This window comes from Pelmatolapia mariae, linkage group LG15, assembly GCF_036321145.2.
Source record: "Pelmatolapia mariae isolate MD_Pm_ZW linkage group LG15, Pm_UMD_F_2, whole genome shotgun sequence".
Classification (NCBI taxonomy): domain Eukaryota; kingdom Metazoa; phylum Chordata; class Actinopteri; order Cichliformes; family Cichlidae; genus Pelmatolapia; species Pelmatolapia mariae.
In genome coordinates this window covers 34,694,177-34,721,821 of record NC_086240.1, presented here as the reverse complement: position 1 = coordinate 34,721,821, position 27,645 = coordinate 34,694,177, and the positions used below count along the sequence as shown (strand labels likewise).

General features: G+C 41.4%; 3 protein-coding genes across 4 annotated transcripts; 2 read left to right on the top strand and 1 right to left on the bottom strand.

Moving 5' to 3' along the window:
* The first annotated feature begins 229 nt into the window (after window positions 1–229).
* On the top strand, window positions 230–6,965 carry LOC134643497 (mediator of RNA polymerase II transcription subunit 26-like). 2 transcript variants are annotated; one of them, XM_063495898.1, is made up of 3 exons: window positions 230–565; window positions 3,672–3,746; window positions 3,854–6,965. In XM_063495898.1, the coding sequence occupies exons 1-3, from the start codon at window positions 494–496 to the stop codon at window positions 5,429–5,431; spliced, it is 1,725 nt and encodes a 574-aa protein (XP_063351968.1). In that variant the 5' UTR covers window positions 230–493; the 3' UTR covers window positions 5,432–6,965. The 2 variants fall into 2 exon arrangements, with proteins under 2 accessions (XP_063351968.1, XP_063351967.1); XM_063495897.1 differs by having other exon boundaries at window positions 3,669–3,746.
* A 1,389-nt stretch (window positions 6,966–8,354) lies between these two features.
* On the top strand, window positions 8,355–20,937 carry slc35e1 (solute carrier family 35 member E1). Its single transcript, XM_063495885.1, has 6 exons — window positions 8,355–8,736; window positions 10,462–10,532; window positions 16,515–16,652; window positions 17,404–17,529; window positions 17,613–17,858; window positions 18,655–20,937. The coding sequence occupies exons 1-6, from the start codon at window positions 8,409–8,411 to the stop codon at window positions 18,886–18,888; spliced, it is 1,143 nt and encodes a 380-aa protein (XP_063351955.1). The 5' UTR covers window positions 8,355–8,408; the 3' UTR covers window positions 18,889–20,937.
* Window positions 20,938–23,859: 2,922 nt separating this feature from the next.
* Window positions 23,860–26,997, bottom strand: LOC134642974 (prostaglandin E2 receptor EP4 subtype-like). The gene is made up of 2 exons (XM_063495116.1): window positions 26,001–26,997; window positions 23,860–24,745 (listed from the first exon to the last, which is right to left on the bottom strand). The coding sequence occupies exons 1-2, from the start codon at window positions 26,943–26,945 to the stop codon at window positions 24,398–24,400; spliced, it is 1,293 nt and encodes a 430-aa protein (XP_063351186.1). The 5' UTR covers window positions 26,946–26,997; the 3' UTR covers window positions 23,860–24,397.
* Between the last annotated feature and the right edge of the window lie 648 nt (window positions 26,998–27,645).

The window sequence follows — 27,645 nt, the reverse complement described above, 5'->3', positions numbered from 1 at the left end:
TTAAAATCATTTTTTGATAGATTTCCAGAACATGTATATATCCTTGTTTTAACGACAGCTGCTCTAATCGATTTCTTAGGATGGGTTTTATGGACAACACCACCTTTCCGGTTTTATTGTCTTTCTTTTTTTTTGTTAAATTTACAGCTTGCTGCGAGCACGTGGACTTGACGCGGGCCGAAGCCGGTTACGTAAAGATTTCCCACAATGCTCTGCTGCCTCACAAAAAGCTCGGTGAGAAGGCCGAGAAGGAGGCGGCTACCAGCCGAGGGGGTAGCCGATTCCCGGAGAGGGTGTTCTGTCTCCTGCAGTTAGCGGTACCAAACAGGTGAGGGTGGCGATTGGAAACAAAGACAGAAGCATCATAAAGCATGATGCCCGCTGCTTCGGGGGAGCTTCCGTCGGAGTTGTGAGTGTCGGCGGGTTTCCCATCGCCGGCTCTTCGGGGGATTCTGCTGTCTGTCTCCGTCCTGACCCGCGACACCGCCAGGCGATGACAGCGGCTACAGCCACTCCGCAGGTGATGAGAGACCGGCTGCTACAGGCCATCGACGGCCAGAGCAATGTGAGTATGTCCGCTGGTTTTAAGCGGAATTAACTGGGTGGAGAAGAGCAGACAATGGTGGTCGAGCTGGTGGCCTCGAGTCGCTATAGGGGAACTGATAGAGTGGAGGCATTCAGCGTCTGGACACTTAGTATTTGCTTGCTAATTAGCTGGCTAACGTCTAGTTAGCGAAAGTGAGTGATGAAGCAGGCATGCCAGAGCCCGGTTAAGTTAATGCTGGTGACAATTGTGTGCACTTACAGTAGAATTCATCAGGACAAGAGAGGGGGACGTGCTGAAGTGCAAGTTTCCTTTAGACACAGAGGCTCTTTAGAGAGGAGACCTCCAGCAGGGCTCAGAGGTTTGTAACGCCTTTATCTAAGATGACCCCGGGATTACTTTAGGTGTGTTACAGCAGTATAAACAGCCAAGCCGAGTTAGGCAGCAACCTACAAACATGTATGGCTTCTCAGTGAGCTACACAGCACCAGCGACCATTACAAACAAATTGATTCAGAGCTGTTGTTGTTTACGGTGTCATTTAAGTACTCCTAGTGTGTTACTGCTGAGTGTCCAACACATGCCTGATTATCCACATGCCTGGGGTGTCAAAATAAGGCCCAGGGGCCAGAATCGGTCAGCAAAGATTCCAATCCGACCAAACTGGATGGTTTTGGAAAATGTGAAGGAGGGCTTTTAACTGTGTTTTCATGAGTTTTACAACTTGTCCTACTGATAAAGCACCTCCCCTGTTGTCATTCATACTACACCTAAAATAATTAAGGTGGTTGCCTGGTGGAGGGTGAACGATCTTTTTCTGTAATTTTAGACATGCTGACAGGTGCCTTTCATTTACTGCAGCAGCATTTCTTTATTAAATGGGATCAAATGTTTAGCTAAACTTCTTCACACTGACAGAAAGAGAGGTTTCACTGGTTTGGCCCGCTTTAGATCAAACTGGGCTGTGTGTGACCCACAATGTAAAATAAGTTTGACATCACTATCTACAATTTCTTATTTCAACATGCTTACCTGCAGTCATGCACTGGGGGTGCTCTCTGTGACATCCTGCCAGAAAGCCTTGAAATGCCCAGCATCCCACACACAGTTTACACCTGATTTATGCTTCAGCAGGATATCAATGCTGTAACCTGATGTGCACCTCGCAAGAAATGTAACTACATGTCGGCTGACGCAACTATTGCCATTGGCCTGTTCAGATGCGTTGCCATGGTATGAAGAATAATAATCATAGTTTCAGTATAAAACTATGATTATATACTGAAATTATCATTATTATTATCAGATAATCTGCATCTGATAACTCACAAATCAGATGCAGATTTTTCTGTGGAATCTGGATGAACTGAGTCTGTGCAGGAAAAAGGAATAAAACAATGTTTCTGGTGTTCCTTTACCACTAACTACAAATCTTGTGTTACATTTTTGCCAACAACGACTCACTCAACGTTTTTCGATCGAGGGTTTTTTAATGTCATAAGTTTGATTGCAGGCACACTACAGCTAGAGTTGGGCTTTGGCTTTGCAAAGGAAATCCTCCGCTGCGACATATGTTAACCAATAACCACATTGTTGATCATTGCAGAAGTGGCTGCAGATTAAAGACAACAATCATCTGAATACGTGGGCTTTCTACTATTTTGGGGGACTAAAACGGCACATTTGCATGCTTTCTCGTTTTGACAAACTGAGCTCGAAACTAGTAAATGTTTTCTAAACGTACAGGTGCACATTTGAAAGTTTATTCAAATGATTTCTCGACCTTTTAATAAGTTCTTTTTTTCCCTTCTGAGGAATGTGTTTGGTGGAGTGGCAACATCTAAATACAGACATGTCTTCCTTTAATGCTGTTTTTGTGATCTCTCAGTAGGGCTGGGCGATATGGCCTAAAATCCATATCACGATATAATTTGAAGCATGTGCGGTAACAATATATATCGCGATATATTCTTTTCTTCTGTATAACGTATTTTACACACTATAAGGCACACTTAAAATCCTTTAATTTTCTCAAAAATCGACAGTGTGCCTTATGTATGAATTCTGGTTGTGCTTACTGACCTCAAACCGATTTTATGTAGTACACGGCGCTCAGAAATCTGTCAAAAAATGTTTTAGTACGACATTGGTAAGCTATGAAGGCGCACCGCTTGATGGATTGTTGGAGCATTACGGCTATCTGGGTCCTAAACTCCGTCTGCTTCGGGTCCCAAAGTCAAACGAACACTGCGGCATCACTGAGAGTTAAAAACTGTCTAAATTCTTTCATCTTCAATAAAATGATCAGCATTGCTGCTTTACCAGGTGTAACAATTAAGTTTAACATCCAGGCATCCATGAAAACAGAATTTATTCAATTTAACGGAGCAGGAAGTTAGCTCGCTAGCTTCCACCCAAACATGATATAGCATGTTCTGACTGAGAGATTTCTGAAAAAATTAAAACGTACAGCTCTGCTATCACTTCCAACATAAATGAAGACAGAAAACTAAACAGCAGTGACGTTTGTAGGGTTACTGAAGTCGGACTAGCTGGTATATAATGATGTCCTATGTGATCGCTAGCAAAACAGTCACGTTAGCATAACACTAGCACAGTGAAGCTGAGGGATGAACGCAAACTTTTTCCCACTCGATAAAAGTTAACGTGAGGGTTTCTGGTGGTTAGGGACAAATGCAATTGCATGGCAGGATGCTATAAACGGACCAAACTTCAGTCAGAAGAACAACTGAGGTTAGTCATTAATATACTGCAACAACATGGGAATAGAGCAGCTGCGAGAGAATTCAGCATTGATGAATCAATGGTAGGGAAGTGGAGGAAGCGCAGTTTTTGGCTTTCCCCATATTCCAAAAGTGTTTCGTCTCTTTGCTGTTACTGTCGCCAGGCATAATTTGCAGATGATGTTGTTTGCAGCCGTTGCAGTGCTTTCGACCAAAACAGGCGCAGCCTGATGACACCATCAACATGCGCTATCGCGGTAAAGCGGTATAGTCAAAATCTCTACCGTTGGCCAAATTTATATCGTTTCTACCGTATACCGTTTTTACCACCCACCCCTATCTCTCAGTATTTTTGTATATAATAGGTCTTTCTTTTCCAGCAGATATGCAACATGGTGGTCGTCGTGGAGGTGATCTCCTTTTTGGAGAAATATCCTATCACCAAAGAGGCACTGGAGGTGAGTTACAACATGTGCCATCAGCAAATAAAGCAATCAAATGCAGCTTTTTAGCAGTTAAGTTTCATCCGCTGTTAAACAATCATCAATCTTATCTCCTCTTAAAGGAAACCCGCCTGGGCAAGCTCATCAACGACGTCCGGAAGAAAACCAAAAACGAGGACCTCGCAAAGAGAGCCAAGAAGCTTCTGCGGAACTGGCAGAAGCTAATCGAACCAGGGAAGGTTGAGGTGTTGTCAAAAGGCGGCACCGGCGCGTCGTGGTCTTCCATTGGCGGTGCTCATCCTTGCATCTCTGCTCCAGCCGCCAACCCACCGTCGGGTAAAACGGGCCCAGAGTTGAAGAACAGAAATGATTTCAACAACTGCTCACTGAGAGTGGAAAAACCGAGCAACAAAAAACGCAAGGGCGAGCAGAAGGAAGGACCGATTTTACCAGCAAAGATACCCAAAACAACTCTTAATGATAAAATCCAAAACTCAAAGCAGCTGCAAACCAATGGAATTGGTGCCGGCACAGAAATTTTTGCAGATATTCGTGCACATCAGTCTTTGGACAGGGACATTCCTGAGGCTTTGGACAACGACAAGCTAAATAAAATCCCTGTTCATGCTGTAAAACCTCACTCAAATTTCCCAGGATGCAGCAAGCCTCCTAGCACTTCCTCTTTGCTAAAAGCATCAGTTCTGCAGCAGCAAGCCAGACAGGAGCAAGCTGCCTCTGGGGGAAAGTGTCGACCCAGAAGCCCACGCTGTTCCTTGCACAGTCCTCAGACTCTAAAACAGGAAGCTGTTGTGAAACAAACTGCACCCCAAGCACAGAGTATTCCTACCCCCAGCGTGAGACCTGGGACTGTAGATAACTCTGGGCTCGGACTGCCTCCTCAGCCTTTCAGCGCATCTGTTCAGGGTTTTCACACCGACGGTTCAGGGTCTGCTGATTTGGACTCTCACCACCTGCCTCCTAGTATGTCTCTCCACAGCTCCACTGTCACCCCCTGCAGTGGCGTGGAGAGTCTGGAAGATGAGGGTCCTTCTTTTAATACAGGGAAAAGAAAAAGACAGAAATACAGACCTAAGGATTACTCGGTTAATTTAGAAGGGCAGACTGTAGAAGACAGAACAAAACCAGTGAGGTTAAAAGACAGGAGGCTGACATTCGATCCCGTAACGGGGCAGATCAAAACCTCCTTCCAGAAGGATTCTTTCCCAGAGGGCGAGGACAGACCGAATCACAAACCTGAGAATAACTGGTCAGAACAGCCGAAGCAAAATCCACCAGTTCCTCCCAGTCCTTTCCAGCAGACGGACTGGAAAGAGCTGTCGAGGAGCGAAATCATCCAGTCGTACCTTAGCCAGCAAAGCAATGTGCTGACGTCGTCGGGCGCGCACACCCCCGGTGCACACTTTTTCATGTCAGAGTTCCTGAAGAAGGAGGAGCACCGGAGCAAAGATGCTAAGAAAACACACACGCTGGTTTCAGACTCGCCACCTAGAGAGATCCCTGGAGTCAGCAGAGAGGTGAATGGCAAAGACCTGAGCAGGTTACACACACAGCACTGGTCCGGGGTAAATGGTTGCTATGACACAATGGGTAAATGGTACGACTGGACCGAGTGCATCTCCTTGGACCCGCACGGAGATGAGAGCAGGCTGAACATACTGCCCTACGTCTGCCTGGATTGAAACTGAAGTCAGATCGGTAAATGAGACGATGATCCTTGCCTTCCCTGCACGGCAGAGCGGGCCGGGATGCGTGAAGACTCTTCTTCACCGTGTATGCTGCTGTTGGAGTAAATACGCTGCCTGCTCGAGTGTTTGTTGGAGCACAGGAGGTGTAATCAGTGTTTTATTTTGAAAAAGTCTGAACAAAACGTGAGGACAGTGTGAAGGGGAAAGGCTATGCATCTTTGACTGTTTAGATGTCAATGTTTAACAAGTGTACAGAGTGAGTTTACAAAGCAGGGAGACAAGCGGCTCTGATACCCACGAGTTTATATACTGGAGAGGAGATTAACTATACAGATGCATTTTATCCATCTTAAGTTATCTTATTCTATCCACATGCCTCACAGAATGTGACTTTATTGCATTTCATGCAGTCATTCATAGTTTTTTATTGTTATTATTTAATTTTTATGCATTAACCGACTAAATCAGGTTTGTTGCTTTTGTCAGCAGGCAGTAGCACGATAAATAATTGGAACGTTTGTTCATGCTTTTTGAACAAAGCGTTTGAGCTCTTAAAAATTAAAACTGCTGCTTCCCGCAGCCGCACGCCTGCCTGCCTCTCGTTGTAACTTTTAGCAGACTGAACCGACGGATCGGTTTTAAAACATTTGAATATTTTTCTTGTTTGCTCTTTAATGTGATGTGAAACTTCCAGATGTGACCACTGTTTGTGGTGAGAGGGGGAGAAGGCTTGCATACAAGCTGATAGAGAAATTTGGCTGTTATGTATATTTATTTACATATTGAGATTTGCATACATGTTTAAACTGTATTGAATCATCTTGTTAGTTTGTTTTTTGTTTTTTTGTTGCAAGCCACAACAGTGAGGCTGCTACGGTGTTGTGTGATCTCGAAGACACCTACCGTCACAGGAACTAACACAAACGTGGCTTTGGCTGTTTTGGCGGGCGTTTATCAATCTGTAGGCAAATCCTGTCAAAGCGGCAACGTCACAGTAGTGCAAGACTTTACATATGTGTAGCTGACATTAAAATGAGGGGCCAGATTCATTGATGGTTTGTGATTTGACAACACTTTGGCATCTCATCTGTTGCAGTGTCATAATAGGGTTAGGAATCAGTTCACTAAGTGACATTCCAGACTTTACCTACTGATCCATCAACATGCTGTACTTTACACACTCAAATAACACATCCTGATACTGTGTACTTTTTATTTTTTGGGCTTGCCTTTTCCCTTTACTGTGTATTAAGGTTGTAAAATATGAATCAGCACGGCAGAGCAGATTGTGCTACTAGCTTGCATCCTTGTACTGTCAGGAAGAAGTGAGAAATAAATTGACATGCTGGATAATACTTAATAGCATTCCTTTAAATATTATTTGCCTTATGGAAACCCGTGTTTTCCCTAAAGACAGAGCCTTAGTGAATGTACAGGTATGATCCTTTTGTGTTCATTTGAATGCAAAAGACAATATATTTGCTACCTAGTCCTTTTCAATGGACATGTAATGTGTTAATAAAAAGAAAATGAAGGAATTGTTATTATGTCATTTCTTTAACCCCCCCCCCCCCACACACACACACACACACACACACACTCACTCCCTTTTTTTCCTTTTTTAAGGGCTCTGCAGTTACTGATGTTCCTGACAAATTAAATCCAGAACAAGTTCAGTACTGTCTCTGGATGTAAATCACTTATCTACATTTCTATTCATCACTAAGAGAAACGATTTTCATAATATAACTGGACAGTTCCTAATAAAATTAACTGATACTGTCCTCTATAAATGGAAAGGAACTGATCTGATTCATCATTTAGTTAAAAAAAAAAACAACTGGCAATTGATTGAATAATTCTCTCTCTCTCTCTTTTATTTTTTTTTACACATAATGTCAAAATAATCTTGGTTACAAGAATTTGCTACGTTTTCAGTTTGGCACCAGATTCTTTTAGACATTTTTTTACACTACAGTAATATACTTGTACTGTACTTAGTCACAGCCCTAAATACAGCCTTTAAAAACCGTGTGAAATTAGCATACCATTGTGTTAGATGGCCTGACAATGACTTTGCATGAGTCTTCAAAAATCTGAATGTTCAGTTCCCTTTTTAAACACGAGCAGTCTGAGACTGCTTATTTCTACCAAGGCTTAACATCTACATCAGGGCTGGGCAGGTAATTTTTTCTGAACTCAGATCTCCTCACAATAATTTTATATCTTTACAAACTGATAGTGTCAATGATGGTCATTAACCTTGTGACAAAAAAAGAGAAAAGGCTGAGACTGACAATTATACTGGCTTTTTACAATAAACATGTACAATAATGGGCTATCTTTAAAATGTCTATACTCAGCGTGACAGTACTTTTTGATAAAGGCACAGAGCTGTGTTTGTTTTAAAGTTTTCACCAGAGTTATCGTAGTTTTGTATTTTTTAAATTATCTTTTATTTTTATTTCATTTTGACTTTTTGGTTTTAATTCAGTTAGTTTCCAGAGTTACGTTTGTTTCAGTTTAGTTTTTATTGTTTGAAAATGTTCAGTCTTTTTAATTTTTTATGTATGGAGGCCATATGTCAGAGGCAAGGTTTAGAAAAATCAATCCAGGTATTGCAATAAAAACATTGAACTTTTTGAAAGCACTTAACTCACAGTCTCATGCAGAATCTCAATAAACACGACAATCAATCAAGTAAGTTGTAAGAAAGATTAAAAACAAACTAACTAACTAACAGATACTAAAGTTAAACCTATACTATAAAACTTACTATAAAAAACCTTGGTTTTAACGCGTATTTACTGATTTGAGCTATACACTTCCGCCCACGGTGAATATCTTTCGACGGACACTGATGTCTTTTATTTTGAAGGGTACGCCCGGAAGCGTTCGCGGCTGTGAGTGTGGCGGATGAGCTGCTCCGGTGCATCCACGCCACCGGTGACTCGTCACTCCGCGCTGGAAGATGGCTGCGGTGCAGCGGACCCCGGTCAGGGAAGGGATCCGGATAGTTTCGCTGTGTGTGTGCTGGTACACGGTCAGCTCGGGGGGAAATGTTGTCAACAAAATCATCCTCAATGGATTCCCGTACCCGGTCACGGTCTCTCTCTTTCATATCATCTCTATCGTCGTCTTCCTCCCCCCGCTGTTGCGGGCTTGGGGAGTCCCCAAAACAGAACTGCCGAGCAGGTACTACTGGTGGTACATCCTGCCTTTAGCTTTCGGAAAATACTTTGCCTCCGTGTCGGCTCACTTCAGCATATGGAAAGTGCCCGTGTCGTACGCGCATACCGGTGAGTACAGCGGCTTTGTGTTCATTTTAATGCGCCGCCACCTGGAGCCTCTCAGCCGGGGTAACTTGATGATGTGTCTGTCCTGTCAGCCGATGTTAGCATCGCGGCTAACGCAGGGTGGCACGGCATTTAACCAGGCTGTGGGCCCCAGGTAGAATCTGTGTACTGTAGGTCTTGTTTTAATGAGGCTAATTAATCTCGCTTCGTGTCCTCTTAATATAAACTAATTAGCTTTAGACTCTCCAAAGAATTACTAATGAGCTGCTGTTTGCTAGCTTCATAGCTAAGGGGGAGGGTCCATTAATGAGCCGCCGTGCTTCCCTAACTTAGATGTTAAACCACCATATAAAATGCGAGCCTCTGCAACTGATTTTTTTCTCCTTTAACAAGCTGAAGTGACATTTTTGTGAGGCTACCTGCTGATAAATGTAAAAATAAAAACATTGTTATTGAGCTGAAAGAAGCGAAGGCCACTATATAATAGTGTAGGAATACTGTTGGTAAAGTAAAGGAAATATTAAGATCCGGCTGTGATTATGTTGCACCCAGGAAATGTACACCAGGCTGCTTCATCTATAAAAATGTATCATAATAATACTATCATGTCACTAATCTGAATGTTTTCTTAGTCCCTGTCTTAAGGGACAGGGCCATTTGGCACTTTCAGTACAAAGCATGAAAAACAGAGTTATTATCTGTTGCTAACTCAACCCTTGTTTCTGGTTGGACTTTTACAACCACATTATACAGGCACAATGGATTTACAGCATCTAACTGTATAAAACCACAATATACTCTACATGCAAAACTAAAATAAATGCACATGTAAGAAAAATATAGTGCAAGATGCATAAATTAAAGTATTAATACTAATACTAATCTGAATCACAAGGGTAACCTTTACAGACAGCTATCAAACAAATGTTGTAAATTTAAAAACCCTGTATGGAACTTTTTTGTCTTTTTTTCCCAAAAATATTTCCCGTGGTATGTATCAACTGCACCTTTTTGAACTACTTTCACCTTTTGCATCTATTGTGTTATTTAAAGATTATTCCATTAATTTAGTTTCCAATGACTCCTTGAACTTGTTGTGGCAGATGAATTCATCAGCTCTGGTTTCTCCACTCTCTCTCTTATTACCTGCAGATTCTGCAAGTTAGCAACACATGTTGAATTTCTCATTAATTGCACCTTCAAACTCCACGGCACTGTAATGTAGTTACAAGTTCCAACTTGAAACAACTCTAAAAGTCTTAATTTTATTATTTCTGTATTAAGTTTAGCAGATACTTAATGACAACTGATTTAGAGCAAGTCTGTAAATAAAATGTCACTGTAAAATATCTTTATTGCCTCTGACCTGAGTTTTGGAGCCACAGTAGTTGCATCAGTGTTTTTACTTTAGGAATGAGCTTCTAACCTTGTGAACCGACACAATGATCATTCTATCTACTTTGTGTGACGCCAGTACTGAGCGCTACTCTGGCATTGGTCTTCAGGGAAAAAAACCCATAGTGATAAACCGAGTTGCGCTTTAGTCTGTGTTTAAATGAAGCAAGTGCAGTCGAGGGAGGTGTGCAAACCCCAGGTTTGTGACAGGTTGGATGTTTGACAGAGGTGTGGGCCTAGCTCTGACGTACCGTGCCTACTTGCTGCTGTTAATAGTTCATGTTTGTTCAAGAAAAAAGAAACTGACGTCGATCCTTGTCATGTCTTTTACAGTCAAAGCTACAATGCCGATATGGGTTGTGCTGCTGTCGAGAATTATCATGAGAGAGAAGCAGACCACAAAGGTGAGTAGGTTGAGCACGGCTAATGACAAGGCCTGCTCTGTCTGAGATTCAGCAGTGGTGATGTGGCACAGTGCTGCTGTGTCTGTCCTGGATCTCATATTACAGCCATCTGTAGGAGCTTTTGTCCACAAAGTTGATGAAACCTTCTGAGGGAGGGTGGAGGTCAGAGAGGAAGACGGGCTTTTTTTCTTACACCAGGTGACCACACTCGCCTAATAAATTCCCATTTAACCCCCCACTTCTTCTGTTATTTAGACAGTTGGGTTTGGGGCCATGCATACCACAACACCGTGCATTAGCAGTACATCAATTGGTAGTTCAACTCATATCAATTAAATATATCTTGGAGCGCATTTCACTGCAAGGTAAGCATTAAGGCTTTTTGTTAGCTTTTTATCTCAGTCTGTGCAACAAGAAATTGTCGCACTTTAATATCACAATTAAAATGATTGAACTGCACTGCAACTAAAGATTATCTGCATTGGTAATTCTCGCCATTCATCGAGTGCGCTTTGAAACGTGAGACAGTAGTGGTGAGTAGAGCAGGGCGATATCACCAAAAATATTTATCACGATATACATTTGAAAATTTGTGATAACGATATAACTGACAATGTAACTGACACTAGACAAAATACTTTACAACTCCACAACTTTATTAGTGCAAAAAAACCCCATCAGTGTATTTTCACTTAAACAAGCAGCTGTTTTTTATGTGCACTAAAGTTATATAAAAATTTAACAGTGCAAATTCCTTGCTGACAGTGGAAATTGGCCAACATATCCTCAGCATAACCATGTATAATATCCACAAAACTTAAAAAGAGGTTATACACACACAATACGGTAATATTATGTTGAAGCACAGTACGTATCACTCCGCGAGGCTCCTGCCTACGATAGCCGTAATGCTCCGACAATCCATCAAGCGGTGCAGGTTCGTAGCTTAGCAAAGTCGTACTAAAACATTTGACAGATTTTCGAGTGCCATGTACCACATAAAATCGTCGATTTTCAGAAAAATCAAAGGATTGATTTTAAGTGTGCCGTATTTTCCAAAAAAACACGGTAATAACGACGGCCCGCTAGCATGCTCTACCAAAAATAGTGCTTTGATGTGTATCTGACGGATGAAAGCTAAACCAGTTCCACACCACTGAAGTTGCAGCATTTTTACAAACCAATTCTGGTTCATCTGTTTCATTCAACGATCCGCTTTCACCCTTCTCATTCGCCATCGCCGCCATGCTTTTTCCGCCATGTGCGTATGAAAACAAAGGCACTGCGCATGCGCGTTTTCCCCATATTCTATCGCGATATTTTTAATTTTCTTATCGTTGCCCAACATTATGACCGGTATTACCGTGAACGGTATGATATGGCCCAGCCCTAGTGGTGAGTCAAAATGAAGATGCTGGAAGCAATTTCTGTTCCGCATTTAGTTTAGCTTTAATTTTTCTTTTTTTAAATCCAAAGCATAAGTTCAGAATCAACTGGTTAGCGTTTGAGCACAAGTGATGCCTGGTTCATCTTTTGCACTGGTTGTGGAAGGCAAAGAACAAACTAGTAGGACACATGTAGAGTGCATCCTCCAAATAAAAGGAGCTGAATCCCCTCCAAATTGTAACTGCTCTTTTCATTTTTATTTTTTTTTGTGCTCCACCTTCCCACAAAGTCTTACTGACAGACACAGCAATGATTAAAATAGTTTGGTGCAGGAATCGCCCCTCGCTCATGACGAAGTATACACAGCTCTTAATAATAAACAAAGCATGATGGGAATGTAGGAGTACAGTAAGCTGTCCAACTGTTGATTATAATGTGGGAGTTATCCTGGTGTCCTTAATGTCGTGATGTTTTTAAGTAATTAGTTGTTTGGTTGATGTGTCAAATACACATATTAGTGCTGAGCTCATATTTCCTTAGAAAAAGAGAAAGCTGCATTGACTTTGATCAGACTTGTATTAAATTAGAGTTAAATGGGAAAACTCCTTTCCTGAAACACCGATCAAGTTTCTTATATTCCTTCATCAAATAAAATGTCTTTTATATTCAAAAGAAAAGATCCACTTTAAGACTATTTTAAATTCCATTAACAATAAAACTACTTGAGCTCCGTCCTTCAAGTGTTTTAAATGTGAATGTGGACTCTCTGGAGTGCAGCTTGCAGACATAGAATAACGGATGCTTGAAATCTTAGAATATTTGGATCTGTTATCTCTGGCAGCAGATTTGAAGGTCTGTAGAAACCATTATAATACACATTGTAATGGCACCCAGCACATATCCTGTCTTCTTATTGGTAAAAGGTAAACTTCCTGCAGGGATGTGAAGGTGCATAAATTAAACTAAAACCTTGTGCTCTGCCTGCCGTACATAAATATGAGTATTTCAATTATTAATGGGAACATTAGAGATAATACCTTGAAAATTTTGGATCTAATAACAACAGAAGTCGGCTTTTAAAAATATTAATTTCAATTTGGTACATGTTGTCTTACCTGGGGAATATCACAGTGAACTTGGATATAAAAGTGTGTGTGTTTCATTCTGTATTCAGGCTTTAATATAGAAACCAGTCACTTAATTGTAATAATTTTAATGAATGTTGTATGCCTTGTATATATGAGAATAAATATACTATCAGTCCCCTACCTGGAAAACATGTTTCTACTGGTTTCCATATCTGCTGTTTGAGATCAGACACTCCTGAGAGTCTACATTCCTAGCCCTGTAGTACCAGATATTTACCCTATAACATCTAAAAAACCTAACTACTAGAACCTAACTACTGATAGTGGGATCTATATTGCCCAGTATCACAAATCCCAGAATTCCTTTCATGTGTAGCATCCGTTTACTGACTTTAGACTGAGCTGTCAGTTTAGTTTCAGTTCATTTCAATCCAATGTTATTTCTATAGCACCAAATTACAACAACAGTGACCTTTATACTGCAAGAACGTACAATAATATATAGAAACTCCCAACAACCAGGAAGCTCTTGGCGACAGTGGGAAGGAGAAGGGGAAGATGGGTCTGTGGTATAGAGCCAGAATGCATCACTTTGCATTTTAATAGTTATTAAAACAGTTATTTAATAGTTATTAAAATGCAAAGTGATGTGTAAACACACAGTGAGTAAATAAGACACACTAAGTGCATCATGGGAAGCTCCCAGCAGCAGGGGCCTATGGCAGGATTCAGGTTGACCTTGTTCGGGCCCAACTATATATTTTAACAAAAAGGGAAGTTTTAAGTCTAAACTTAAACATAGATGCAGTGTTCAAAACCTAACTGGATCCATGGCAACGAAATGTTTACACAGAGTTTGCGTCATGTGAAAGTCTTCAGAGTCTGAGATTAGCACGTAATGTTTATCTTCCAGTTCAGTGTTGAGACGGGAGGCAACATGGCTCTGATGACCTCTTACTATGTGTGAGAACTGAAGTTGTATGAGACTTAATATAATACGTCTCATAAAACACTTTATCAATGTATAATGTTTAAAACATGGACTTTAATTATGCTTATGGTTATATTTTAGGTAAAATTGGTAGACTACATGATGTTGGATGGGTTTTATGTGGAGAGCACCTTGTCAGCACAATGCAATGCAGTCCACTGCAACACCACTGTGGAGTGTAATTTAAGCTTTAGTCTAAATCTCCAAAATAATTTGGAGCACCTGAATTAGGACACAAATCTGGGCCTTTACCAAAATAGAAAACTCCTCCCTGAAGGTTCAAAGTTGTCCCCACTGTATATTTTTGTGATGCCAGTAAGTAGACCTGCATCTTTTTCTTTTTTTTGGATGCACCTGCACTTTTGATGTGTTATCAGAAGTTAACTTTTAACATGACTGTGTGTGAACAAGTTTTTACTGGGAACTGTTTCCTTGTAGTGCATCCGGTTAAGAGACTGGTTAATTATTAAACAACACATTAATGGAGCTAGTTTAAGTATGTTGTGCTGCAGCAGTTCAGTTTGGGTCACAATGATACTAATGGAAATTTTGGGAGGTTCAGCTCAGTTGGAGGCTGTCTTATTGGTCTTGTGTGTTTTGCTCATGTGAGATAAAGAGTGGTTTGATAGCTTGAGAGCATTTATTTGCTGTTCAGTGTTTAGTTTTTTTTGTTGTTTTTTTTTTAGTTTCAGAGTGGTTTGTTGGGGGCTGAGTGGGTGAGTGTGTAGGTGCACAAGTGGGTTTCATAACAAGTGCTGGACGCTGTACTTCAGGATGCAAATGAATCTGTAGATGAGCTGTTCTCCTCAAGTGTATGGCCAAGCAGAGTTACCAGGTCCAGCTGCACACTCTGGACTAATCGCTGTGCTGAAGATTAGAACTACACGAACACACATTAACGTGAAATTATGTCTTCTTGTGCAGTTTAGCAACCATTTTTGGAAATTTTCCACTTCTCGTTATCTCTTTATTTTTCAGTGGGTGAAAATGTGGTCATGTTTGGGTTTTATTAATTCAGTGTTGGAAATGTTGCTTCACATTTTCTCTGAGGTGCTGACCAAATTAACACGAACCAATGTTTACCCAGTCATATGAAAGAGTTTTTACACAACTCCATGCACTACACGCTTACTGCTTTCATAGGAGTTAAGAGGATAAGTAGCAGCCAGGAGCTACTAATTAAATGCCCTTGAATAACTGATCATCAGCAAGTGTGACCGCCTCTATAAAAGCAGTCATTCTGGCAATTTGCCGGTCTGGTGTTTGTTAATACAGTGCAAAGGCTTCCCAGGAGTAGATGTCCCATCAGATTCACCCCAGTTCATGATAGTAATGTTAGCAAAACACTGAACAAGTATGACTTGTTTGGAAGGGTTCCCAGGAGACAGAAATTTAAGGCCCAACTTAAAAGGTTACATCTAAACAAACTGCAAGGCTTCTGAAAGTGTCCTTTGGAAAGACGAGCCCAGAGTGGAGATGTTGGGCCATAATGGACCACGCCACAATCGGCGAAAACCAAACACAACATATCAGCACCAACACCTCATACCTGCTGTCAAGCACGGTGGTGGAGCAGTGATGGTTTAGGCTTGTTTTACAGCAACAGGAGGGCAACAATAACCATGAACCAAGGCCATCTGTCTGACAGTAAAGCCAGTCCCAAACTGAGTTAACAGGCAGAATGGCTGAAAAAGAAAACAATCAAGTTATTGCATCACACAAGTCAAAGTCGAGACCTCAACCTGACTGAAGTGCTGTGGCAGGGCATAAAGAGAGCTGTGCATAAACAAAAAACCACACACCTCAATAAAGTGAAGGAATGTTGTGAAGAAGAAATTCATCCACAGTCATGTGAGAGACTGATAGTCATACAGAAAACAGTTACTTTTAATTATTGCTATTAAAGGTGGTTCTATAAGCGATTAAATCATGGAGTATAGAGGCCTGTGAAACGTTTCTTTCACATCACTGTATCATTAGGAGGCACCAAGCTGCTCACATTCTTACTCATTTGACAATTACTACTTTCTTTTTTCAGTTCATCTACAAAATGTATTCACTAATAGCTCAATCAGTGAATCATCTGGATGTTGTGAGACAACAAACTCTCTACTTGTTTATCTTAAAAGTCAGTTTTCTTATTTTCAAGACAAAGTTTCACCAGCTGTTCAGCCAAAACAGATATTTATAAACACGTGTCATCTGTAGACTTTGAGTTTGTTCCTGATAAGCTACAGGCGTTACTGCCAGCAGTACATCAGCACAGTTTCTCATGGGAAATACTTCTGTCTCTCTCTGTTACTGTTACTGTCTGTTAGACCATTATATCGATTGGATGCGTATTTATGAATGAATTTAAGCAGTTCATTGATTACAAACATGGTTGCTAATTTATTTTTATAAACCTGCCATCTTTGCTAGAGAGTGCAAAATATTTCCTGCACTGGAAATGAAATTTCCTAAATGTGTTGCTTTAGATGTAAGTGATGAAACAGTTTGTGCTTTGTGTGGTCTTAGGTGTACGTATCGCTCATTCCCATCATTGGTGGGGTGCTGCTGGCCACAGTGACCGAGCTGTCCTTTAATATGACGGGACTAATCAGTGCTCTGGCTGCCACGCTCTGCTTCTCACTGCAGAACATCTTCTCCAAAAAGGTAATCCATGTTGCTGTGTGCCACGTGTGCTGATCTGCTGATTTTTTTTTTCTCTAAAAAAATGTCCAAATGAACCAGCAGACATTGTTAGAGACTTCCTGTTTTTCATTCAAATCATAGCCACAGTTTAACCGCCACTTTTTGAGTCTCAAAGGGGGGGAAAAAAGCCAATGTAGGTTCTCCTTCTCTTAGCTGTGGTTTCCTACTGTGATGGATCATATGACACATTAACAGAGAGGAAATGAAAATGCACTCAAGGGATTTAATAACGCAGCATTCCTTTTTTTCTTTTTTCTTTTTTTGTCTGAGTCTGCCGAGGAGGATCGTCCTGTCGCATTCAAACAACTTCACGGGTTTTTCCTCCAGCATCCCAGTGGCACGATCCCACTCAGGTTGCCCCAGTCTTGGAAGTCTCACACGTCATTTTTTTCCAAACCTGTGGTGCCTTTTTTTTATAGGCTTGGGTGCGTTAGCCGGATAAAGGTTTTGTGACGAAACGGGATTGCTCACAATAATCAGTCGGGCGTGACCAAGTCTCACATGTTATCAAAAAGGCAGCTGTAGTTTTCTTAACAGATTAAAGGTATTCCCAGATTTGGCCAAAAATAGAGTGGTGCGTTATGAAATCCCTTGAATGTATAATAAAGAAATGGAGATTTCTGAAAGTGTGCTGAAATGCTTAGAGTTCTTTATATCAGTTTAAACACACATTAACAGAGTTGCAGCCTAAGGTTTTATTGTGTTTTTACAGGTATTGCGTGACACGCGGGTCCACCACCTGAGGCTGCTGAACATTTTGGGCTTTAACGCTGTGATCTTCATGCTGCCCACCTGGGTTCTGGTGGACCTCTCTGTGTTTCTGGTGAATGGAGACTTGGTGAGTAGCAGTAAGAGGCTGGCGTGAACTAGAGCCGCCTCGGTGACCGTGAGCTTTATCTGACGTATCTCCTTTCGTCTCAGACGGATGTTTCGGGGTCCATGAGTACCATTATCCTGCTGCTCATCAGCGGGTTCTGCAATTTCGCTCAGAACGTCATCGCCTTCAGTATACTCAACATCGTCAGCCCGCTCAGCTACGCCGTCGCCAACGCCACCAAGAGGATCATGGTCATCAGCATCTCGCTGCTAATGCTGCGAAATCCCGTCAGTTTGACAAACGTCCTGGGCATGATGACGGCTATCGTCGGAGTCTTCCTTTACAACAAGGTCAGTCAGCCCGAGCGAAGGTTCATTATGAAGATGTGCATTTAATCCATCAACCTCCTAAGACCTGAACTCTTCCACGGCATGCATTTTTAATTTCTCTTTGATATTTGGGCATATTGGGACCTGATGAATGTAAAAACAAAGAATTAGCAGATTTTTTTTTTTTTTTACCTTATTTTTGTTTTTAAGAAAAATAAGAGCCACATATGAGGATATTCATTTAAAATTTCGATAGAACAGTAGCAGTATAATGTCCTCGTAAGTGGATATCAGGCCCTTGTAGAGCAAAATTGAATATTTTGGTCTAAATAACCCAAAATGTGATGTCCATATATGTGGACGCCAGGTCCTAGGAAGTTAAGGCACAGTGCAACATGCACTTGCTTCTGTTGTTTAAATTCGATGTGATGCAAGCCTGTTTTATGTCATTGTTGTCAAAACACACATGCTATAAATAATTTCACCTTTCTTACGTCGTGGTGTAAGAAAAACATACAAACGTTGCACTTAGAGTTCAGGGTCTGGAACTTACTGTCTCTAAGTGATCTGCTTCTCTACCAGCCCCCAAGTCCACTTACACTACTGTCCTTGTTTATTTTCAGTCCACAGACTGCTTTGCTTTCACCCTTAAAGGACTTCTTCCATTAGTTTTACCATCAATCCAACTTGAGCTGCTTTCCTTTTTTGCACTCATTTATCTTCTTTGACCATTTTGACCTACATGGTCAGTTCAGGTGATCCAACATTTAAAACCTTGTTGATTTCAAATCTTTTTGCTCTTGTCCTTTGCCAACAGGCCAAGTATGACTCTAACAAGGAGAAGAAGTTGCTGCCGAGCTCCAAACAGGACCTGATGTCCTTTGACAACCCAGCGCTGGAGAAGATCCAGGCCAACGGGTCAGTGCCTTTCCCCCACAGCCCGGAGCAGGAGCAGCAGCACAGCTGGAACCACGTCCTGACTGACCACTTCCAGTACAGCCGGCAGACCTACACGACAAATTACAGCAGCAACCACCAATATGTGGTGTAAAAGAGGACTCGTCCTCACTCTGGTAGCTGTCATAGACATTACTGCGTGTTGCCCGGCGGCTCAGAGGCAGGTCTAAATCACCTGTAGACTGAGGGCTGTTTGTGTTGAAGAATGAGGTGTCCGACATCACGGGCCAGTCATGTGACCTCTCCCACCCCTTCTCTCTCCCTGTCTAAACTTAATTTTGAGTCAGCTTTGGTGTAGGTCTTTATTTATTTCTTTGGTACCAACTGAACGTGACGGTTAGAATCTGTTTGTATTGGCCAGGAAGGTAGCTGGAAAAGGATCTCCACACGACTGTTTGCAGATGTTTGATTTTTGTTTTCACTACCAGCCATAACATTCTAGTTTGTTTACTTTGAGAGGAAAGGACGTCATCTGTAACCATCACTGTGAATGTTGACGTGCACCGAATTACGAGTCTGTCGTGTCTTTTAGTTCAGTCAAGATCCTTAAAATTTTTAGGTTTTGGCATTTCATGTCTTTTTTTCTCTCTCCCTTTAAAATTTGCTTAATACAATGTGGGGAGATACAAACTGTTGAGCTAGTCATCAGTGAATAAATTTTAGCCTTAACGCTGATGGGAGTTCTTGGGAATATAGTGGGTTTTGCAGGTTTGATCTGATATTGTGATTGGCAATGTTTTCAGCACCAAGTGTTAGTCATTCATTCTTTCTGTCCAGATTGAAACATATCAACAATCAAGATGGGTTGTAATGATATTCTATATAGTTAAAAACCTCACAGAGCCTCTAGCGTAGCCGCCAGACTGTATACATTCAATCGATATCCACACTCCCGCTAATAAAAGTGCCCAATTAGGAAAAATGCACCAAATTAAAAGCGGATGAGTCCATTGATGTTCATAAATGTTTAATAAAGTCAAACACTTATGAAAACCACATCGTTGAATGAAGAGCGAGACCATTTCTGTTATCTAGAAAGGTTAGTGACCTCTTACAGATCTGTGCTTCTCCCTGGTGAAACAGAAAATAGTTTACTGTATTATTTGTTGGTATAAATGTGGCTCAGGAGGTAGAGCGGGTCGTCTACTAATCAGAAGGTTGGTGGTTCAATTCCCGGCTGCTCGTCAAAGTATCCTGAGCACACCGACACTCCAGTTTGTGTGCGTGGATGTTAGCTTAGAAAAAGCTCTTGTATGATTATGTCTTTGAATGGGTGAATAAGGCCTAAAATTTGATTTGCATAACAAAAGATGTGCAGCTTCATACATGAAGCATGTATTTGTTTCTTCTGTATCTAACCACATAAAATATAATGGAGGTGTTTTTGTTGTCATTGAGACTTTTTTTTTTTTTTGGTTTATTTGTATTTATCAGTCTGCGAAGCTTCAAGCTTTGGTTCAAGCTTTGTCAGCCTGAACCAAAAGCTGCTCTGTCATGTTTCAGTTTTTAAAAACGGAACGCCGTGTCGAGTTTGCACATCTTCAAACGACTTGATGCGTTTTCTTTTCGTTTGTCAACACTGGCGAGGTTTGGATTGTGCAATGAAAGATTCACCTGTAATTTCAGGTGGGCTTTCTATCGTCACTACTGATTGCATTACTGAGCATCTCTGTAAAGTGCAGGAAGACAGTTTTTCTGTTTTTTTGACTCTGTTGCTTTCGAATCGAGTGCCGGTTGTGAGCCTGTTTTCTTTTTTGTTTTTTGGGGGAGGGTTATTAATTAAATGCTTTCACAGTATTCAGTGATTGGTGGGTTTTTCCCCACCACAAACCAGTGTCTCCAAAACTTGTCTGTTTACTCCTTTCTGGATTCATGGAGAAAACTAGCTATTAACTGCCACCATGTTATTTTATTTTTTATTAAATTACATACTGAAATTTAAGTCCTCTAAAATAATTCTTACACTGAGTAATCAGAAACATTGCAATACAACCAAACTCGCTGTCCATTGTTTTGAAACAGTTTGTGTGTTGTTGTCTGTTGTTCACTTTGAGGCTGTCTGTTGTTTGTGTTGGCCTTCATGACATTTCCCCCAAAGCAAACGGTAACCATAAATAAAAACAAACAAAGTGATGAATTCAAACTTCTATGACTTCAGCATCCATTTCAAATGTTAGCTTTAATCATCTCAGCCTTTATCTACTGAGCAGCATAGTTTCAGTTTTGCATCCGATGGGAAAATGTGATTGTGTCGCTCATAGTGGAGTGACGGCAGAGAAATAAACAGCCCATTTCTTTACCTCTGTGAAAGCGCTCAGTGGTTTTACAGATGTTTAAAAAGCCGTTTTATTAAAAATCTGTTTTTAAGGAGGGGAGATTTTGTTTATAATAAAGATCCAGATATGTTTTAATGAGTTGGTGGAGCCCAAAACGGAGCTTAAAGATAAAGAATCATGCGGTTTTATTTATTATTTTTACTGCAGCGTCTTTGTAGTTTCTGCCACTGCTTATGTGAACATTGACAAATCTGAAGTGTTTCAGTCTTGCAAGATGCACGGGCATGATTTTAAATCTACAATAATACATATGTAAATTGTTTTTGCAGACAGCAGGAGGGAACTCTTCACCCATTAAGAAAATGACTCATCTTCTCCTTACCAGACTGGTGCAGTAATTCACAGATCTCAGATGTGAAGTATCGTATTAGATGAAGAGCCAAGAAAATTTTAGAAGTGTGATTTACAAAGAAATTGACATGATCGCGTCACCGTTCAAGAATATTTTGCTTCCAGTCACATGCAGAGAGCAGCTAACGGTTATAGACCATCTCGCCTTTTCTTTGTTTTTTTCTTCCTCACTTATTTCCTCCTGTTGCCAAAAGAAAGGGTGTAATCCTTCTGATGTCAACGCGCCACCAGAGAAGGGCCTTCTGTCAGCTCGGCCACAAGATGTGGAATTCCTAAACGATAACGCGTAGGACACGTGGACGGTTCATGCCGGCTCTCTGTTTCCGAAAGTGGGAGAAAGTTTGAAAGGCGAATGATTTTAAATTTCCTCTCTCTGTCTGTCGTAAAGCTTTTTAATGGGATGTAAATGTTGACGAGAAAGGGGAGAATACTTTGTAAAACTTGTATAATTATTTTTGTGTCTCTTCAATGGATCTCTAGACGGAATTTTTACTTAACTGATGTTTTTAGATTTTTATTTAAGGTGTCTGTGTACAGAAATGTTGTACAGGGGGTGCACAGTCTTGTCTGCTTAAATAAATACATAATTGAAGACTGAAAATGTTTGTGTGTTTTCTTAACTGATAAATGTTTGATAAAAGAAGTATGAATAATGAATAGTATGAATAAAAATCCCAGTATAGTAAAAGTGTTAGCAGACAAATATTCTTAAAAGACCTCTGAAGTAAAAAAGTTTCTTTCTAATAAGGTTTAAATATTGATAATGTGTCTTGCAGTTAAGGATTACCATCTATTGCTTAAAGTATTATAGGGAAATAAATTATTCATGGTATGAAACCGCATCCCAAAGGTGCTCTGTTGGATTGAGATCTGGTGAATCCGTGAACTCGCGGTCATGTTCGAGAGACCAGTATGAGACAATTTGAGATTTTTATCCTCTGAAGCGTACACTGTGCTCATGAAGGGATGGACACTGTCGGCAATGATACTCAGATAGGGAGTGGCATTTAAGCGATGCTCAGTGGGTATTCCCGGGGTCAAAGTGTACTGAGATCATTAGACCACCGGCAGCCTGAGCCACTGATACAAGCGGGATGATTCCATGCTTTTGTTTTTTTGATGCCTAAATCTGATCCGTCCATCCAAATGCTGCAGCAGAAATTGAGATTCATCAGACTAGGTAATGTATTTCCAGTCTCCTGTTGTCCTGCTGCTGTATAAATCTGTCTCAGGGTTCAGCAAGTTTCATTCAGACATGTTCTTCTACACACCTTGGTCATCTCAAAACATCTGTTCTTCTTTGACCTCTGGCTTTGACAAGCCATTTACACTCAGAGAAACTCCCTTCACTGGATGTTTTAAATCTTTGTGCAGGAAAATCCCACCAGATCAGCAGTTTCTGAAACACTATTAACATCCCTTAAATCACCTTTCTTCCCTGTTGATGCACAGTTTCAAGTATCAGGTCCAAGTATCTTGATTATGTGTGTGCAGCGTTTAATTTCAGGAGAGCGTGTATAAATCTAACATAAAATTTCACTTGCTCTGTTCTGTCATGTATGTTTCTTCCAGGCCTCAAATGTGTGTTTCTTCACTTAAAAACTTTCCAGTATCTCTGCCACTGTTGTGCAGATAATATACAAAGTGGTGATGAATAAAATGGCAATTTGGTATTTGATTAGGAGCTAAAACCTTATTTATCTCCCAGTTTCCCAAAAGCAAAACCACATGTTGATGATATATTTTAAAAAATGTCAGTTAGTTCCCCCTAGTGGGCACAATTTAATAATGCAGCACAAATGTCAGCACTTTTAAGTAGAACTGAATGATTTACTTGAGGCTCCGAATGTGCGCTGTCATGTTTGTTTACACCAGACTGTGTTTACAAGAAGTCGGCACGGTAACAACAGGCACAAGTTTCTTTTATGTGGCTCCACGTGATCTTTCAGAGGAGGACGCACATCTGCAGCGTGTCTTTGTTGGGCACACGGCGCTCACTTTCTCCTCTTTCCATGTTATGATGGATGCTGGCAGCCTCAGTAAGCCACCAGTGACAGCTCTTTAGCGTTTCTCTACACAGGAGTGCTGACTGATAGCATTAAGGCGAAAGTGCTTTAGTGCTTACCTGCCTACACATGACTAATGACCTGATTTCCCTGCATCTGTCTTTTGGTGTGGTGGGGTTTTTTTGTTTCGTTTTCAATGTATTTGTCATAAAGAAAGTGGATGTGGTTTTTTGCTTCTCTTTCATCCCATGTACTTTTTCTTTGTTGATGTGACCTGTTGATATGACCTCTCATCATTTTCACTTGGCTCTTATTGCGATCATCAGTTCATTTCAGGACAAAGAGAGTTGACTGATTTTCTAGAGCAAACATGAGTCTTTATTACAAACAGCCATCAGCATATTTTGGTCAGTGCTTTATTAATTTCATATGTTTCTCCTGATGAAAAAGAAATAACGAAACCCACACAAACCATCGGGGAGTTTTCCATAAACACGGTTGGAGCTGAGGGAGGATCCTGTCCATCACAAGAACCATCTGATGGCTCTTTGGCACTGTCAGAGACATCTGGAGGAAGGTGGAAGGGGAAAGGTGGAGGTGAGCCCCATGAGAGACGACATTCATCTAGCGAAAGAGTGTCTCAGCTAGGCAGAAGCCACAGAATGGAAAGGCTCGATCTATCATTGCACTTCAGTAACAACAACTCAATCAAACATTGTTTCTCTTTTCTTGTCAGCCCTGTGACACACAACTCTTTCAGTCAATAAATAATCCTCCAGGAGCTCTGGGGATCCCTCCATGCTGTGGGCCCACCACATCTTCATCATCAGCGGCTCTGAGTCTGTGGCCGCGTGTGAAGCTCTTCATACCACCATAACGCAGCAAACATTCATCAGTGTCGAATATGTGCTCACTCAGCACAGTCAAGTCTGCTGGAGGCTCTCTCCGTGTCGCACGGAGTGAATGTGACAGTAGCGGGCAGCTGAGTGATGATGCTGGCGTTGCACATCAGCTGGGTGAACACGCTGCTGTCCTTCACGATGTTGGTAGTAAACAGGGTGGTTTGCGTTAAAGGAGGGGAGCTGCTGCGGCTGCTGCTGCCTCGCCTGTATAAACCGAGGAACCGGCGGAACAGGGACTTCCTGAGGAGGATGTAGATCCAGGGGTCAAGGATGGGGTTAACTGAGGCTATCCTGATGGCAGCCAGGTCTGCTTTGAAGTTTTTTTCATCATTGAAGCAGTTTGCAAACACACGAACCTTAAAACAGAAGAAAGGAGCTGTTATAATTTATTTCTTTTGACTGTTAACAGCTCATAAGCAGGAAGATTTCCTGTTTTGTCATCTTAAAAAAGAAAAGTCTGTCAAATCAAATCAAATTCCTGATTTCCTGGATTGAATGAGCAAACTCAATATTAAGGCGGTGTCCTCATGTAGACTACACCTCTGGTTACAAATATTTCACAAGCTGTTTGAGTTGCATTATTAATTTCTGCTATTTGGGTTTAGCTGGACATTGTAAGTATAAAAAATAAATGTTAGCTTTGAGCAGAAAACAACTAGTAAAGTCTGTTCTGGAGACAGGGACTTTATTTTCTAACACAATAAAATCCACATTGTTTAACACAGTGTAAACACTTCATAGCTTTTCTGAAAAGACAAAATATAACGTCCTTGTATGAGGTGAAGAGAAATGATCATATTTTATCCAATTAAAGGCAGATTACACCCTGCACCGGTAACCAGCCTGTTGCAGACAACCATTCACAATCACACCTATAGGTAGTTTAGAATGAACCTATCCTCCTGTCTTTGGACTGTGGGAGGAAGCTTTAGTACCACAGTACACAGGCAAAATAAGCAAACTCCACACTGAAAGGCTTCAAACTCAGGAATTTATTGGTGTGAGGGAACAGTGATAACCACTGTGACCAGGTAATGACTGGACTTTAGAAAACAATATAGAATATATTCATCAAATATACAAGAATATTTGATGAACTGGCATGCAAGTAAAATGCCTGAAATGTGAAGGCAGCCCTACTAAACTGTCACCAGAAGTTTTCAGTAGTAGTAATTTTAATGATGCATATTGTTGTGTGTGTATATATATATTTATACAATGATAGTTGAACTTCTGGAGTATCTGATGCTGAACGTACTGAAAATATTTGCTGGAATCAAGCAAACTGAGCAAATCAAGCACTACGTTCGTCCACTTTTAGGTCCTTTTACAGATTTAAGTAGTTCCTCGTTATTTCACGGGCAGTTGTTGCAGGCATTCAGGCTAACTGCGTGCATCGCTTTAGAGGAAAATACCAGGATAAGCTGGAAAGTGTGTACAATTATTTTTGACCAGTTTTAATTAAAGCTAACGACGTTAAAATGCATGTTTCGCACTGCTGCGTCGGTACTAATCAGTACAATACTGGTAATTCCTCGTGTTTATAAGTGCCAGGCAGTGTTACACCAACGTTTCTCTGCACACCACTCGTTAATTAAAGACTTCTCTCACCACTAGTGGGGCTGAGCAGGCCAGGACCACCACAGAAGTCATCACCAGCACCGCGATCATTTGAGTCTCTGCGGCCGAGGACAGAGCCCTCCACCTTTCGCGGACGCTGCCTCTGGTGACGGGCAGCTGCACGACCCTCTGGCGCATCAGCAGCAGCGCGCCGCACACCGCCAGGTTCAGCAAGATTGTGCCGAGGATCAGCAGCAGGCTAACGACGCTGTACAGGACGAAGTAGGTGGTGGACACGGGGTCGTGTTTCCTCCAGTCGATGAAGCACCAGGTTTCGGACGGCTGCAGTCTGCTATTCGCCATGCCCATCATTGGGAGGCAGCAAAAGAAGATGTGACTGATGTAGATGAAGAGCAGAAGCTTCTGCGCAAAGCGTCGGTCCACTCCCCACCGCTGGTAGGTGTACGGGCAGCATATGGCCAGGTATCGCTCTGCTGCCATGGTGCATATGATGCTGAGTCCGGTCAAACCGAAAAACAGCAACAAAAAGGACTGAAACTCGCAGACATGTTGGTCCAACAGCACATTGCGGTCCAGGTAGTTGGCTATAGTTATCGGACTGGCCAGGCAGGTGCCCAGCAGGTCCGTCACCGCCAGCCCGCACACCAGCGTGTAGAAAGCTGAAGATTTGCGCTGCTGTCTTGATACCGAAAGAACGATTATTGCAATTAAATTCCCAACTGCGCCTCCAGCAAACATAAAAATCGGTAAACCGATTGACATCTCGACACTTTTTCGTTGTGAATTCTGAGTCGTGGTCTCGTTTATGGAAGAAGGTCCGTGCGTAGAGTTTGAGCTTTCCATTTCTATCCACGAGATAGCCTTAGTTAGAGACGCTACCTGTGGTGTGCTGTGGGTTTGGAAGCGCAGTTCCTCTTCAGCCTCCTGCAAGAGAAGATAAGGACTCAGCAGGGGCATGTTTTCTGGTAGTCTCATCCCCTCTGCTTTCCAGTAATCCAGAAGTTACCGAGAGGTCGTGGCGCACAGTTGTGGGTTGTCTCTAATATACTGAAGCATCCAGCAGTCTGACAGAATTGATGGATAGGATTTCCGTTCCCTTTCTCATTTGTCAGTGAGCCCTCAGTGATGTCTGCGGCAGCCCTGTCAGGAAGTGAACTGAACGAGGGAGTAAAGAGACGACAGTGTCACAGATGAGACTTCAGCGGAATTTTCTGTGTTAGATATGAGTCACATTTGGTTACAAACAAAGATCTAAACGTTTGAGGCAACCGTTAGATTAAGTGATCTGCGTTCGATGCGCGCAAAAACAAACAGTACAAGAGAAAGTTAAATATGATAACTGTGCCTATAGCCGCTTCCAATAACACTGCTGAAAAGTTTTCAGTTTGGAGACATTCCAGTAAAATAAAATCTAAATGGCAATTACTCGTTTAAAGTGTGCCCCACTCAAACAGTGTACGTTTGTTTTTATAAATGTGAAGTTAACTGATAATGAAATTGGCCATGGGTGGGTAGGTGGAAGATGGATGTTTAAATTAAAGAAATGTAACATATGTTTGTGACCATGGTGCTCCAAACCTTTTATCTTTAATAATCCACAAATATTACTGTAAACCTTTTACTAAAGCAACTTAAATACTTAATACTTACTAAAAATTATACTAGACATGGATTG

Coding starts and splice junctions, on each gene's coding strand:
- LOC134643497 (XM_063495897.1), top strand. CDS start 494: ATGACAGCGGCTACAGCCACTCCGCAGGTGATGAGAGACCGGCTGCTA. Junction 566..3,668: donor CCATCGACGGCCAGAGCAAT/GTGAGTATGTCC, acceptor TTTCTTTTCCAG/CAGATATGCAACATGGTGGT. Junction 3,747..3,853: donor TCACCAAAGAGGCACTGGAG/GTGAGTTACAAC, acceptor CTCCTCTTAAAG/GAAACCCGCCTGGGCAAGCT.
- slc35e1 (XM_063495885.1), top strand. CDS start 8,409: ATGGCTGCGGTGCAGCGGACCCCGGTCAGGGAAGGGATCCGGATAGTT. Junction 16,653..17,403: donor AGAACATCTTCTCCAAAAAG/GTAATCCATGTT, acceptor GTGTTTTTACAG/GTATTGCGTGACACGCGGGT. Junction 17,530..17,612: donor TTCTGGTGAATGGAGACTTG/GTGAGTAGCAGT, acceptor CTTTCGTCTCAG/ACGGATGTTTCGGGGTCCAT.
- LOC134642974 (XM_063495116.1), bottom strand. CDS start 26,945: ATGAGACTACCAGAAAACATGCCCCTGCTGAGTCCTTATCTTCTCTTG. Junction 24,746..26,000: donor CCTGCTCAGCCCCACTAGTG/GTGAGAGAAGTC, acceptor TTCTGTTTTAAG/GTTCGTGTGTTTGCAAACTG.